This window comes from Castanea sativa, chromosome 12, assembly GCF_040712315.1.
Source record: "Castanea sativa cultivar Marrone di Chiusa Pesio chromosome 12, ASM4071231v1".
Taxonomy (NCBI): domain Eukaryota; kingdom Viridiplantae; phylum Streptophyta; class Magnoliopsida; order Fagales; family Fagaceae; genus Castanea; species Castanea sativa.
Genome location: NC_134024.1, coordinates 38,968,400 through 38,981,454, shown reverse-complemented (window position 1 = coordinate 38,981,454; position 13,055 = coordinate 38,968,400). Strand labels below are relative to the sequence as shown.

At 33.4% G+C, this 13,055-nt stretch overlaps 1 protein-coding gene across 4 annotated transcripts; it reads left to right on the top strand.

The window, feature by feature from the left end:
- The first annotated feature begins 3,134 nt into the window (after positions 1–3,134).
- Positions 3,135–12,734, top strand: LOC142618864 (uncharacterized). Of its 4 annotated transcripts, XR_012841363.1 has the most exons (8): positions 3,138–3,299; positions 3,393–3,808; positions 6,012–6,103; positions 8,598–8,721; positions 8,924–9,000; positions 11,814–11,840; positions 11,946–11,971; positions 12,490–12,734. XR_012841363.1 is itself a non-coding variant. In XM_075791899.1 (7 exons), exons 1-5 carry the CDS (start codon positions 3,260–3,262, stop codon positions 8,993–8,995), a joined length of 744 nt encoding a protein of 247 aa, XP_075648014.1. In that variant the 5' UTR covers positions 3,138–3,259; the 3' UTR covers positions 8,996–9,000; positions 11,946–11,971; positions 12,490–12,734. The 4 variants fall into 4 exon arrangements, 3 of the variants coding, with proteins under 3 accessions (XP_075648013.1, XP_075648014.1, XP_075648016.1); XM_075791899.1 differs by lacking the exon at positions 11,814–11,840; XM_075791898.1 differs by lacking the exons at positions 11,814–11,840; positions 11,946–11,971 and having other exon boundaries at positions 3,135–3,299.
- The last annotated feature ends 321 nt before the right edge of the window (positions 12,735–13,055 follow it).

Here is a 13,055-nt window from a genome sequence, read left to right as displayed (position 1 = left end):
AAGCGCTCGTGTTCTAAATTTTAAGTACTAACCGTGTATTTTGCCTTAAATTCATTGCCATTTGTTCGAAATTTTCACTCCCCATTATAACTTCGAATTACCCACAAAAAGAACTATAAATGGTAGATTAACTATTTATGTTTTTTTTTAAATCTATATTTTCTAAAATTTATATCATTGATAATTAATTAGGAATACTTATTAACAAAAAAAAAAAAGATTTGGAATATTACTTTGGCAATAATTGAGACAAAAATCAACCAAATAATAAAATTACTTTAATAGCACATGTAATCAGATTCAAGACTATTAAAAAATTATCATACACTTAACTTAGTCAGATTAATTAAATATTTGTAAATTCACTCAAACAATATATTCATAATATAAATTATATCACTGTTAACAATTTATATGCCCTAAATCCTCAAAGCATGCGGGTGAGATAAGAAAACTTGGTGGCAATGCCATTCAGTTTGCTAGAATGTGTTATTCTGTTGTTGCCATTGACATTGATCCTTAAAGAGAATTCACCATTAACAATGACAAAATTTATGGGGTCCAACATTGATCCTCAAAGACAAGTGCTTTTTCTTTTGGTAGATTACAACAACCTACCCTGAGGTTTGGGTAGACAAGTGCTTTTTCTTTTGGTAGAATAGTTTGAGATGAGTTTTGTGTAGTTTTTTGAAATTTATGTGGGTGAAAATGTGAGTGAAAATGTGTGTAAAGTTGTTTAAAATGTAAAAATGTGATTTTGAGATTACTTATCAAACGGGTCCTAACAAGCACATCCAAAGGTTTTAAAAATAACCGATTTGGTCATTAAACACTAACGTCCATTTGTTCAGTCTCCCAAACAAATTTTTTTTTATTATTTCATTTATATTATCTATTTCTTTCACTCTATTCTTTACCCAAAGCATAAACCTTCTCTCTCGCTCACTCTCAAGCTCAAACTAGTATATCCAAAGGACATCATGACCATGTAGATATAGTTAAGAACCATTCAAAAAGAATCTTACCTAACCAGTGTATCAATTTTCCAAAACCATGCATAGTCTCATTTGGAAAAAAAAAAATTACAAAACATTCAAAAACAAAAATCTCACCACATTAAATGATCAAACCAAGATCAACCCAATAAGATCCAGCATCACATAACACAATCAAACATATATCAACTCAACCAATCCACCACCCAACATCACACCTCAAAAAGGCCCAAATCAAAAAAATTTCAAAACAAAATCCAGACCCACAACGGTCAGCATTGGATGATCCAACAACTGCCATCTACAACAGCACCACCTATCACTACCCACTCATCCTCCTCAAATCCAAATAGTTCCAAACATCCAACATCACATGATTCACACCTCGAGTCCAAACAAAACCAAATCAAATTTTTTTAAAAAAAATCATACCCACGACGACAAGTTTCACCTGATGTGACCTTGCAACTACTGCCCACCACTTATCATGATCAGGCAACAGTTGTCCACCATCGTTCTAGATCGTGACCCACCCAACCACCATCCTCCTAAATCCAGACTCAGCCACCTAGCTTTCAACGGTGACATATGGCGTGGGTTTTGTAGGTAAATCGGTACTGAAACCATGGTGGTGGAGTTTGTTGTCCTTGCTGAGTCTGAAACCTTATAGCTTTGATCTTAAACTTGAGGGAGAGAGAGATATTTTTCTGGTGTGAAGGAAGGGAGAATGAAAAGAGAGAGAGAGAGAGAGAGAGAGAGAGAGAGAGAGAGAGAGAGAGAGAAGAAAAGGGTATTTTAAAAAGGGTCCGGTTAATGTGTGCCTTTAGGGCACACATTAAGCAATCCATTTTTGGTAAAATTTTCCCAGGGATTGAAAAAATTGTCAATACTTTTTCAATTCCCGAGAATTTTTTTTTTCCAAAAATGAATAATTATTGTGTGCCTTTAGGGCACACACTAGCAAAATCCTTTTAAAAAATGAAATAAAATAGTTTAATACACTATGCACAAACTATGTTAGTGTTTAAGGACCAAATTGGTCATTTTTTTAAAACATTTGAGTGTGTTTGGTATTACCCCAAACCTCAGGGTAGATTGTTGTAATTCACCATTTTTTTTTCAATAGTGGGAGTGTTACAATATGTGGTGGAGTGGGAGGACCTAGGATGGGATTTTTTTTTTTGGGGATAAACTTAAGGTTGTTTTTTATTTTATTTGTATTGGAAAAAAACAACAACAATTGTTGGGTTGTTTAACTTGTTTTTCTATTAAAAAAAATAAAAATAAACGTAAAGTTGTTTTGAATAAGTGGGTTAGTGGAAAATGATCTTATTTTGTAGGAAAATGTTTTTGTTTAAAAATCCATTCAAAATGGGAGAAGCTCTTAAATAGTTTGAATAAATGGGTTAGTAGGAGAGTGATTTTATTTTGTAGGAAATGTTTTAGATGAGATTTAGATATATATTTTTACAGTGTTATCCTTATATTTTGTTTCTGCTTAAATTTAAGTATAGAAGCAGTTTTGGATAAGTGGGTTAGTGGAAGAATGATCTTATTTTGTAAGAAAATGTTTCTGTTTAAAAACCCATTCAAAACGGAGAAGCCCTTAAATAGTTTGAATAAATGCATTAGTGGAAGATTGATTCTATTTTGTAGGAAATGTTTTATGTGAGAGTTAGAGATATATTTTTACAGTGTTATGTTTTTGTTTAAAAATCCATTCAAAATGGGAGAAGCCCTTAAGTAGTTTGAATAAATGGATTAGTAGGAGAGTGATTCTGTTTTGTAGGAAATGTTTTAGATGAGATTTAGATATATATATTTTTACAGTGTTATCCTTATATTTTGTTTCTGCTTAAATTAAGTGTAGAAGCAGTTTTGGATAAGTGGGTTAGTGAAAGAGTAATCTTATTTTGTAGAAAAATATTTCTGTTTAAAAGTCCATTCAAATCGGGAGAAGCCCTTAAATAGTTTGAATAAATGGGATAGTGGGAGATTGATACTATTTTATAGAAAATATTTTAGGCGAGAGTTAGAATATATTTTTACAGTATTATTGTCATTTATTTTTTATTTATTTTTATTTTTATCTCTGCATAAACTCAAGTATAAGAGTATTCTTGAACCAGTGAAAAGTAGGTTGAACTAATGAAAAGTGGGTTCTATGGAGAAACTCTTTAAATAGTTGTAATATAGAATTTATAAATATATAATGAAACAGGCAGCACAACCACGTAGCATTTTGAATTACTAAACGGAGAAAGATGAAGAAGAAGAGAACGAGAAACAAGAAAAACATTTCAGGTACACAAATCTCCATCAATTCACTTTCCCTTTTCCCATTCCATGTAGAAAATATTATTAACATGTTGTTATTATTTCAAATTTCCGTTTCAGTTAAAGCTCACAAGAAAAGGAAGCATATTATTAGGGATAGGGAAAAAGCAGCACAAAACGTGAGTCCAGTTGTTGAGAAGTATTGGTTTCAAAGGTACAATCTTTTCTCCAAGTACGACGAGGGTATCAAAATGGACGAGGAAGGATGGTATTCCGTCACGCCCGAACAGATTGCGATTCGACACGCACTGAGGTGTGTCGCTGCCACTGCCAAACCCAATCCGGTTGTTATCGATTGCTTTGCTGGGGTTGGTGGCAATGCCATTCAGTTTGCTAGAATGTGTTGTTCTGTTGTTGCCATTGACATTGATCCTAAAAAACTTGAATTGGCTATTAACAATGCCAAAATTTATGGGGTCCAACATTGTATCGATTTCATAGTTGGGGACTTCTTCCAACTCGCCCCGTCGTTGAAGGTAATTGTTAATAATTGAAAATTTGTTTGAAGACGGTTTCGTTTCATGTGGGTTGATTTGCTGATTATAGCTTTTACTTTGTGTTATTTCGCATTTGCTTAAATTTATGCTTTCATGACTTCAATTGGCTCTTGGCGTCAAATGGTTCTTGTTGAATTTTGAACTAGACGGGAATTGAAATGAAATCAAAGGCTAAGTTGCTTAGAAGCATAAGAATGGGAATTCAACTCTTCGACAGCACTCTCTTGGAAACTTGCACTTTAGGCTAAAAAGTAAAAACTGTATTTTCATCTAAAATTGAGTTACAAGTACAGCAATGGGCTATTTACAAACATATGATCTTTAAAAACTAATTGGACTATTAAACTCAACTCCAGCTGCTGGTATAATGGGCTGCACATGCTGGTTCTAAAGTACTGCACTAAGGCTGCTTGATGCACAATGCTTAGACTTGCTGCTGCATAACCTGCTGTTGCTACTTGCAGCAAACTTCAAGATCATGCTAAGGCATGAAGTTACTGCATCACTAACACTAATTTTATTACTCTTAAATTGTCACTTATTTTTAAATTACAAATCTACCTTCACAAATGGCACAAATGAAAAAATTAGGCAAGTGGGTTAAACGATATATTTATTTTGGTCCAAATATATCATGCCTAGTCATTTTGATTAGAGCATGATCGGATGAAATTTTAAAATTTTAAGAATATGGATCAGGATGCTTGACAGTGGGTAATTATATGGAATCTCATTATCTTTTTCTATTTCGTATCTTGTTCATAACACCTACGTCATTGGTGAATGTTAGGCAAGTTGGGTTGTGAACACAGGCCTTGCTAAGGCCAGTTTAGGTTGGTTCATAGGCAAGGTTTTTACATAGGGTAAAACTAGGTACTGTCTATATTTACGTTCTCCAATTAAATTCAATCATACAACTTATTGGCCAATGCAACACAACCATGTGGCCAATGCACTTCCTTGTTTATGGTTGCAGCTTCCACAGCCACATGGTTGAATTTAATTGGAGAACCTAGGATATAATGCCTAAGAAGTTGAATTTAAGTTTTAGATATTGAACTTGTTCCAAGCTTATTCAATACTTCTTAGGGAAAAAAGTTGATTGAGAATACGAAATGTGAAAGGCGGGGATACTTAAAAAAACAGATGCTTATTTTCCTTGTTCTTAATTATTTTCTTTCTAGTGACCTGTTATAAGGATTAGGGTGTGGTAATACTAAAATGGTATTCCTCTGTCTTTGGTATGTTATTGTGAGAGGCTTACTCTAGTGATGGGATTTTAACTCTTCAACTATTTGGTAGTTTTTCACTTGTTTAGAGCTCTCTTGGGAAGTGGAGCAAATATTATGCGGTCTATTGTGAATATTAGACAGTGCATTGGTGAATTTTCCCTAGTATATTTTCATCAAGATTTAAGAAGTCTACTATTGGGGCAAAGGGTGCATGTCCATGTGAAATTTTGGGATTGATATGTTTTTGTGCAGTGGGACTAGAAATAAAGAATATTTAAAGGACCAAGTATTTTTGCACCGATTAATTGGCATATGCTTAGCTTTTCTTGTTGGTTTCCATCAGTAGATGTGAAAATTATACTATTTTAAAGGGATTCTAAGGCTTGTTTTTAAGACCTGATACTTTTTCTTTTTTAAGTCACAATTTATTTAAATAAGTAAACAAGGTGAAGGTCAGTTAACTTAAAGTACACTGGTGGTGTACTAAAGGAACCACCTTAGAAATTATAAAATTAATAATAAAGATAGAGAACTTGTAGTAACTTCTTTTTTACAAGGATAGGCTGCTGTATCAACAGAGTTGACAAAAGTGCTTTTAAGACAATATAAAAGGATGATGAAATTTGAATTTAGTCTATGAAGTTATCTCTAATAAAATTTTAGTGTAATCAATTGTGCATTAATAAGTGGAAAATCTCTCTATAAATACACTGCACTTGTCAAATATATTTGCTGTTGCCTTTTATTGGAAGCATTTTAGAATCTAACAAAATCTACATAATATGATATTAGAACCTGATTTAGTTATCAAGTTGAGGTAGTAAATTAAACTATAATTACATGTTTGATAATGTTGCATTAAAGTTAATAATTTAACTTGAGATGGAAAATATTCTTCTTTTAATATTGTTTAGTTTAATATTCTAATTATTACTTCTTCTTTTTTTTAGGGGGACATAGTGTTTTTAGCACCACCATGGGGAGGTCCATCATACAAAAGTATTGAAAATTTTACACTTGATTTTCTCAAGCCAAGAGATGGGTATGTGGTAGATGTGTTTGTTTCCCAAACATGAGCAGATTATAAATTTATTTTGGTTAGTCCAGAGAATAGGGTGCTAATATAGTAGTATGTCTGAAACTCTTAAGAAATAAAAATAGGAAGTTTCTTATTATATGTGTGGCTTTTCCTCTTTCATTCATGGTCAATGTTGAACTTGAGTTTCATCTTTCAATTACTTTGACTTTAATTTATAAAAACTTAACATTGTTTCGTGCAAGAAAAAAGAAAAAAGAAAAAAAAAGATATATATAATATATAGAATTAAGAAGAAATCACTACTAAGTTATGTTTAGTTTACTTCTTGTTGGTGTTATGAAAATAATGTAATCAATATAGCATTCTCCCATCCGGATACCCTTTTGAAGCCACTAGTTAACCTGATTAGGAATTTTGCTAACTTCAAAGATTTGATGAAGCTAAAATCCTAAACTTTGTCCGGAAGCCTTTATGTCATATTCTTGTTCATTCAATTATTGAAACTTTTGTTTGGGAAGGGGCTCTACATTATCATCAGGTAATTTTCATCTGACATCAATCTAAACTTCATGTGAGGACACCATCAAAATGTAACTTCAAGGTTGGAATGTTTATGGTGTATTCTTGTTAAGTAAATGTCCAAACTTACTTGAACTCTAGTCGAATTAAGGAATTTTAGTTTCTTAACAGGTCTAGGTAAAGTCATAGGCTATTTATCTTAGTAACTGAAGATGGTTCTTTCAGACTGGGTATTTTAGAGACTTTACCTATTTTGTTGCTTTACTTGAGTAATTGTGTTTGTCTTTTGCATAAATTTTGCAAAATTTGGAAACATTATTTAATAAGAGGTTCACTAATATTATTGATTATCTGATAAACAATCTTCTTTTTTTTTTTTTTGGGGTTGCATTTAGAGCAGCGTCAGATTTCCATTTACAGTTGCAATTCCTGACTCTAAGCATAAATATTGTAGTTTATATATGACTAAATGGACCTTATGCATTATATTAGTGGTTAGGAATCTCAATCTTCCTAGTGAGATCTAGCCTTGATGAGCGAAGACATACTTCTTCTTTTCCTGACTTGTCATGCATTTGCATATTCAGTTTCTTGTTGAATATGCATAACAGTATATGAAGTAGAAGGAGAGAGAGTATTGCCTTCAACAAGTAGCTCTTGTACAGCATTTCCAACTTCTGTACTTTCATGTTGCCAAACTTCCACCAAATGAACTTTAGTAAAAAGGAAATGTTTGATAACATATATCTTAAACTAAAAAGAAAAGAAGACAATAAATTAATTCATGATAATAAGGTGACAGACTTTTCTGGCTTTTCTAGTTTCAATTACCATACGCTTGCTCCAAAGGAGATTATTCTCATGCTTGTCTTTATTATGGTGTCTTGTGCATAGTGATTAATATGTGCAAGCAACTGTGAGCCAATGTCCTGCAGGTAAATTTGTATGCTAAGGAACCCATATAGATATATGATCCATGCTAGTTGGCTGACTTTGCAAAAAATGATGGTTCAACGATGTAGTGTTAGTTTTTGGCAATGTAGTGTCAAATTGCCTGATCACATGGATTTTTGGCCTACTCGATGTTCTTTATGATAGCAGTCAACTCATATTTTAATCAATTGTTGTCAATATGTCATACATCCTAGTAAGTGATTGATAAGCTTTTAAAAAATCATGGTGCCTGAGCTCCCTAAGCATCCATAACATCTTTGCTCATGCTTTCACTCTATTACTTACTCTCTAGTACAAGTAATAGTGATTTGGGTTGACAAGGATAGTCATCTGCTACACTTGGCTTAATTACTGATATGTATACCTGCAGCCACAGTAGGGAAGACATATGAATAAATTACATTATGTGTCTTTGACACAAAGTAGTCTATAAGAAACTGTGGTACATTGTTGCTGTAGTTAGTCTATGTGATACATAGTCTTAGAAGGAAAATATCTTCTTTGAATATGCTAATCTAATGGTAATTAGTATTAGGGATTCTTCATTGCACATAAACCATTGGATTCATGACTTCTTGTTTATATGTTTCTAATTTGATGGATATATTGTCTCATTTAGTCATTTTATAACATGTGTATCTTTTCGTTATTATTGATAGATAAGCTTTCAAAATGCTGCTAAAATGCTGCTAAAATTTCTAGATATCACAAACTACTGATGCATAACATGCTAACGAATCTTTACCCTTAATTTCCAACATTTTCAATTGTGAAAATATTTCAAATGAACATAATGTTAGGTTCAGGGAAAATATGAAAAATGCCCTCTGTATACTTTTGGTTAATTGAAATATCAATTTTTGGGAACTCTTGAATAGGTGATTGTCATAATTATAATTGATCCCTACATTGCATGCAGTTTTTCAATTCAATACTCAAAATCTGATTCCCTTGTTCTTGTCCTTTATTCTTTTTTTAGTTTATGTATTTGTTTACCTGCTGATTTGCAAGCACCTATGTGCAGCTTCACCATATTTCAGTTTGCTCAAACAATAACACCTAACATCATTATGTTCTTACCTCGGAATGTGGACTTGCTACAAGTGGAAGAACTTTCTTGGTTGTCTTCTCCTCCTCTAGAAGTTGAGGTACGAAATCCTTTACATACTAGACTTGTGTGAGATGGTAAATATCTATAGTAAATATTACACTGTCTTCTTGCAACTCTTATTGTCATTTCCTTTATTTATGTGCGAGTGAGAGAGAGTGCACTTCTACTTATAAAATTTTCAGTCCAATCGAAATGACATTGAGATTCTTCACATGTTACAATCAATTCCACATCTGCAGATTGAAGAAAATTATTTGCAAAACAATGTAAAGGGTGTAACCGTGTACTTTGGAGGTGCAGCATGCCATTAACTTGGGTAGAGTATTCTTTCTCTCTCACAGCCTTCTATAATTTAAAAGAAAATCCACTGGTTTTGTTTTATCTATGTTGATTTGTAATGTTTTATTAAAAACTTAAACTTTTCCATTATATCCACCTTTTGTCTTTTTCATTTTTGTCTAATTGGTCTAGTGACAAACTGAAGGTCTTATGTACCAAGAGGGGGAGGGGGTTGGGGAGATATGATTTAACTCTTTTTTGGGGGTTAAATTACACTATTAACACTTTGGAATCTTGTCTTATCTTCCAATTGCATTAGATCTCTCTCTCTCTCTCACTCACACACACACACACTTTTTTTTTTTGGATAAGTAATAAGAATAGTATTAATCAAGAAGAAAAAACGAATAAAGCAAATACAAGGTGTTCATTATGGTGAACACAAGAAAAAGCAACAAACAACAACAAAGATAGAAAAAGCAACTTAAGGGACAATTCTAAGGGAAGAAAGAAACCTATGAAGCATGGGTGCGTTTCCGGATTCGGGTGTGAGACTCGGCAATTTTTGAAAAAGTAGAGTGTAGGTGCGGCGATTAAAAAATTATTAAAAATATTTTTATATAGTGAATTTAATATTTTTTATATAAAAAAATTCAAATAAAGGGGTAGAGTTTATTATTAAAAAACAATTATTTATGATTTGTTTTTAATAAAGTCAATATTTTTGGTAATGGTAAACAAAAAACCACATTTCAAGGTCTTTTTCCTCCTTTTTCAATTCCCAAGCCTACCCACTTGAAATAATGACTTTCTCACCTACTTAATTTATATTCTTTTGTATATAACTTTATTCTTCTTCCTCACCTCTTCTAAGTTCTAACCATTTCTTTGTGTCTTCTCATCTTTTTTTTTTTTTTTTTTTTTCCTCTAACAAGACCACATTAAGTAGAAGAATGGCGGCTAGCGGCCATTTCGGTGGCCATTTCGGCTGGAATCAGGCCGAATCGGCCGGTTTCGGCGTGAATTGAAAAAAGAAGAAGAGGAGAATCGGCGCGTCAGACGCCGGACGCCGCATCGGGACGAGGCCGGTGCAGGTGCGGTGGCTCTGGAGCCGCACCCGTGCTTTTTTGAAAGAAACTCAATGATGGAAGAACGATTCGAAGAACCCCAGCACCTAGACTAATCAAATAGAGTTCTCTAGCATAGAGCTTGTAACTGAACAAGCGATTTCTCTTTGGCCCCAAAAAAGCGCCGATTTCTTTCCATCCAAACAACCCACATCAAACAGTTAGGAGCCATATTCCATATGTTTGAATTAAATTTCCCTAGCCAATAACTCCAACAAAACACCAAACTCTCCACAGAACCTGGTATGACCCATTGGATCCCGAATACTTGTAACATTTGCACCCACAACTAGTGAGCTAAAGGACTATGTAAGAGAAGATGGTCCATAGATTTCTCATTACAACAACAAATACAACACCAATTTGCCAAAGAGAGACCCCGGAGCATCAAATTATCCAAGGTAAGTATCCGACCATGAGCTGCTGTCCACATGAAGAAAGCCACCCTTTTAACAACCTTAACTTTCCAAATACCCTTCTAAGGGAAACTAGGGATAGAAACATCCCGAATCTTATTGTAATAGGACCGCATATCAAACTTATCATTTCCATTAAGACACTAATGGGAACTATCACACCCAACACCCCTAAGAATCCAAGATTGAATGAAATCAAGGAAAGAGAAGGAAGCTTCTAATTCCCTATCGTAAAAGTCCCTATAAAATCTCAAATTCCAAATTCTATCATTTCCACCCTCCTAATGACACAATACATCAGAATTGCAAGCGTCCTTGTCATTTGAACACGCATATAACTGAGGATAGAGCATTTTAAGTGAGATATCCCTAACCCACCTATCATGCCAAAAAAGAATACGAGAGCCATCACCCACCACTAGGGCCAAATGTTTGGAGAATCTCTCCCAACATTCATTAATACCACGCCAAAGACCGCACCCTTGGGCCCTTCTGCAAACTTTAGTATTCCACCCCCCTTGACCCTCTCCATCTTTAGTGGCAACAACCCTCCGCTAGATGGGTTCCTTCTTGTCCAAACCTCCATAACCATTTTACTAATAGGGCTTGATTGAACACACCTAATCCCTAAACCACTCATCTCTAAAGGTGAACACACCTTCTCCCAAGCCACCAAAGAATATTTGAAACACTCCATTTATGTAGGACTTTTCTAAGGTTTTTCTAGCAGGGATACAGACTCACCAAGTGTGTTGGGTCAATTTTTTGAAAATCATACCTTGGTTTTTCTAGAAGTAGGAAACAAACTCCCCAACCCATTCAGTATTATTCATTTATTGATCTTTTCTCAAATTTAGTCTTAGTGTGTGTTTGGCATCAATGTGTTTAGCTTTTTGCTGAAAATGTGCTAAAATATACTTGTATAGTTGTACCTTGGAATCTAAAGAGCCTAAACTAGTTTAAAATTGAGTTGAATTGTGTTAAGTTGCCTACTCATGGAGAATGCATTTGATTGAAAATATGTGAAGTCTTGGAAAACTCTTGAGATCCTTTTGCTGCTAGACATGCTTTTGGCCTTGATTTTAATTTTGTATAGTATGATATGACAAGTATCTTCCACTCAAAGTGACAAGTCGCAGGTTTGAATTCTGTAATTAGCTTCTCCAATAGATTGAGAGTAAGGCTACCTAGCATGATCTCTCCCAAACCCCCCAACTCCGCAAAAGTGGGAGTTATGTAGGCTGACTTTTTTTTTTTTTAAACTTAGTTTTTATTTATAGCTTAATTGCTTTATTTTTATGATGTAGGACGGAATATGGAGGATAATTTTTAAGGTCCGTTAATTTTTGAATTTTCATGTAATTTTAGGCTCATGGTTATTATTTTGTGCATTGGGTATGTCTTTTTCTATGGCTTAATTGCTTGATATTATGTTGTAGGACTGAATTGGGGGATAATTTTTAAGGTATGTTAATTTTTTAGTTCTAATGTAATTTTCATAATTTTAGGTTTATGGTTATTATTTCCTTGATTTTTGGTGTATTTAATGGTTTTCTAGTCAAATTAGGGTCCAATTATAGTAGGGTATCAATTAGAATCTTTTTTAGAATATTTTTACTTGAGAAATAAGTTTTCTATTTCCTTGAAATAGGCCTACAATATGTAAAATGAAAATTAAAACTTGAATATTAATAATATTTTCCAAAGAGTTTTTTCTATTTTCTGGTGGATTTTAGGCTTTTTCTTGTGGATTCAATGAACCCATAATGAATTTAAGGGTTTCGTTAAGTTAGAACGAGGTCTAGCTCTCATATCATGCTTTTAGTTTTGTGACAATTGGTATTAGAACTTGTTAGCATCTTGATACCTATCCTATTGCGTTTCCGTTCTGCTTCAATTGGTATCAAAGTTTGTTAGCATCTTGTTATGGCAAAAGGCAATGACAAAAGCAACCACCCTATTAACAATAATCATGGGGTGCAGGCCTTCAAGGCAGCAATTCAAGCTCATGATGAGAGGATGGCTCGTGGATTTCAGGAGGTTTGCAACATGCTCTTCGATTTGGGTTTGAATACCAGGTTTGAATACCAAAAAAGATTGTGTTAACAATTAGATTTCATGAAAGAATTACAAAATTTAATGGATATTTTTATAAGGAAGATTTTGTTGATTGGATACTTGATTTGGAGGATTTCTTTGATTATATGGATGTTCTTGACGAGAGAAAGGTTAAACTTGCTTTGTATAAACTTAGTTAGTATGCCTTAGATCAGTGGGAACAAAAATAATTTCATAGAATCCAACGAGGTAAAGACAAAATTCTTTCCTGGCTAAGGATGAAAAAGATGCTTGCAATTGAAGATTTCTCTTGAATTATGATGTAATTTTTTCATATACATAGAAAGATTATTTATGGAAAAATTAAGACTTAGAATTATATAGATTAACTTTGCATTCAACCATCAAGAAGAGAACATTGGAAATCAACAATATAAAACCGATTTTTGAGGAAAATCTTGAAGTACCTGAAAAATATCAAGTCTTACAAC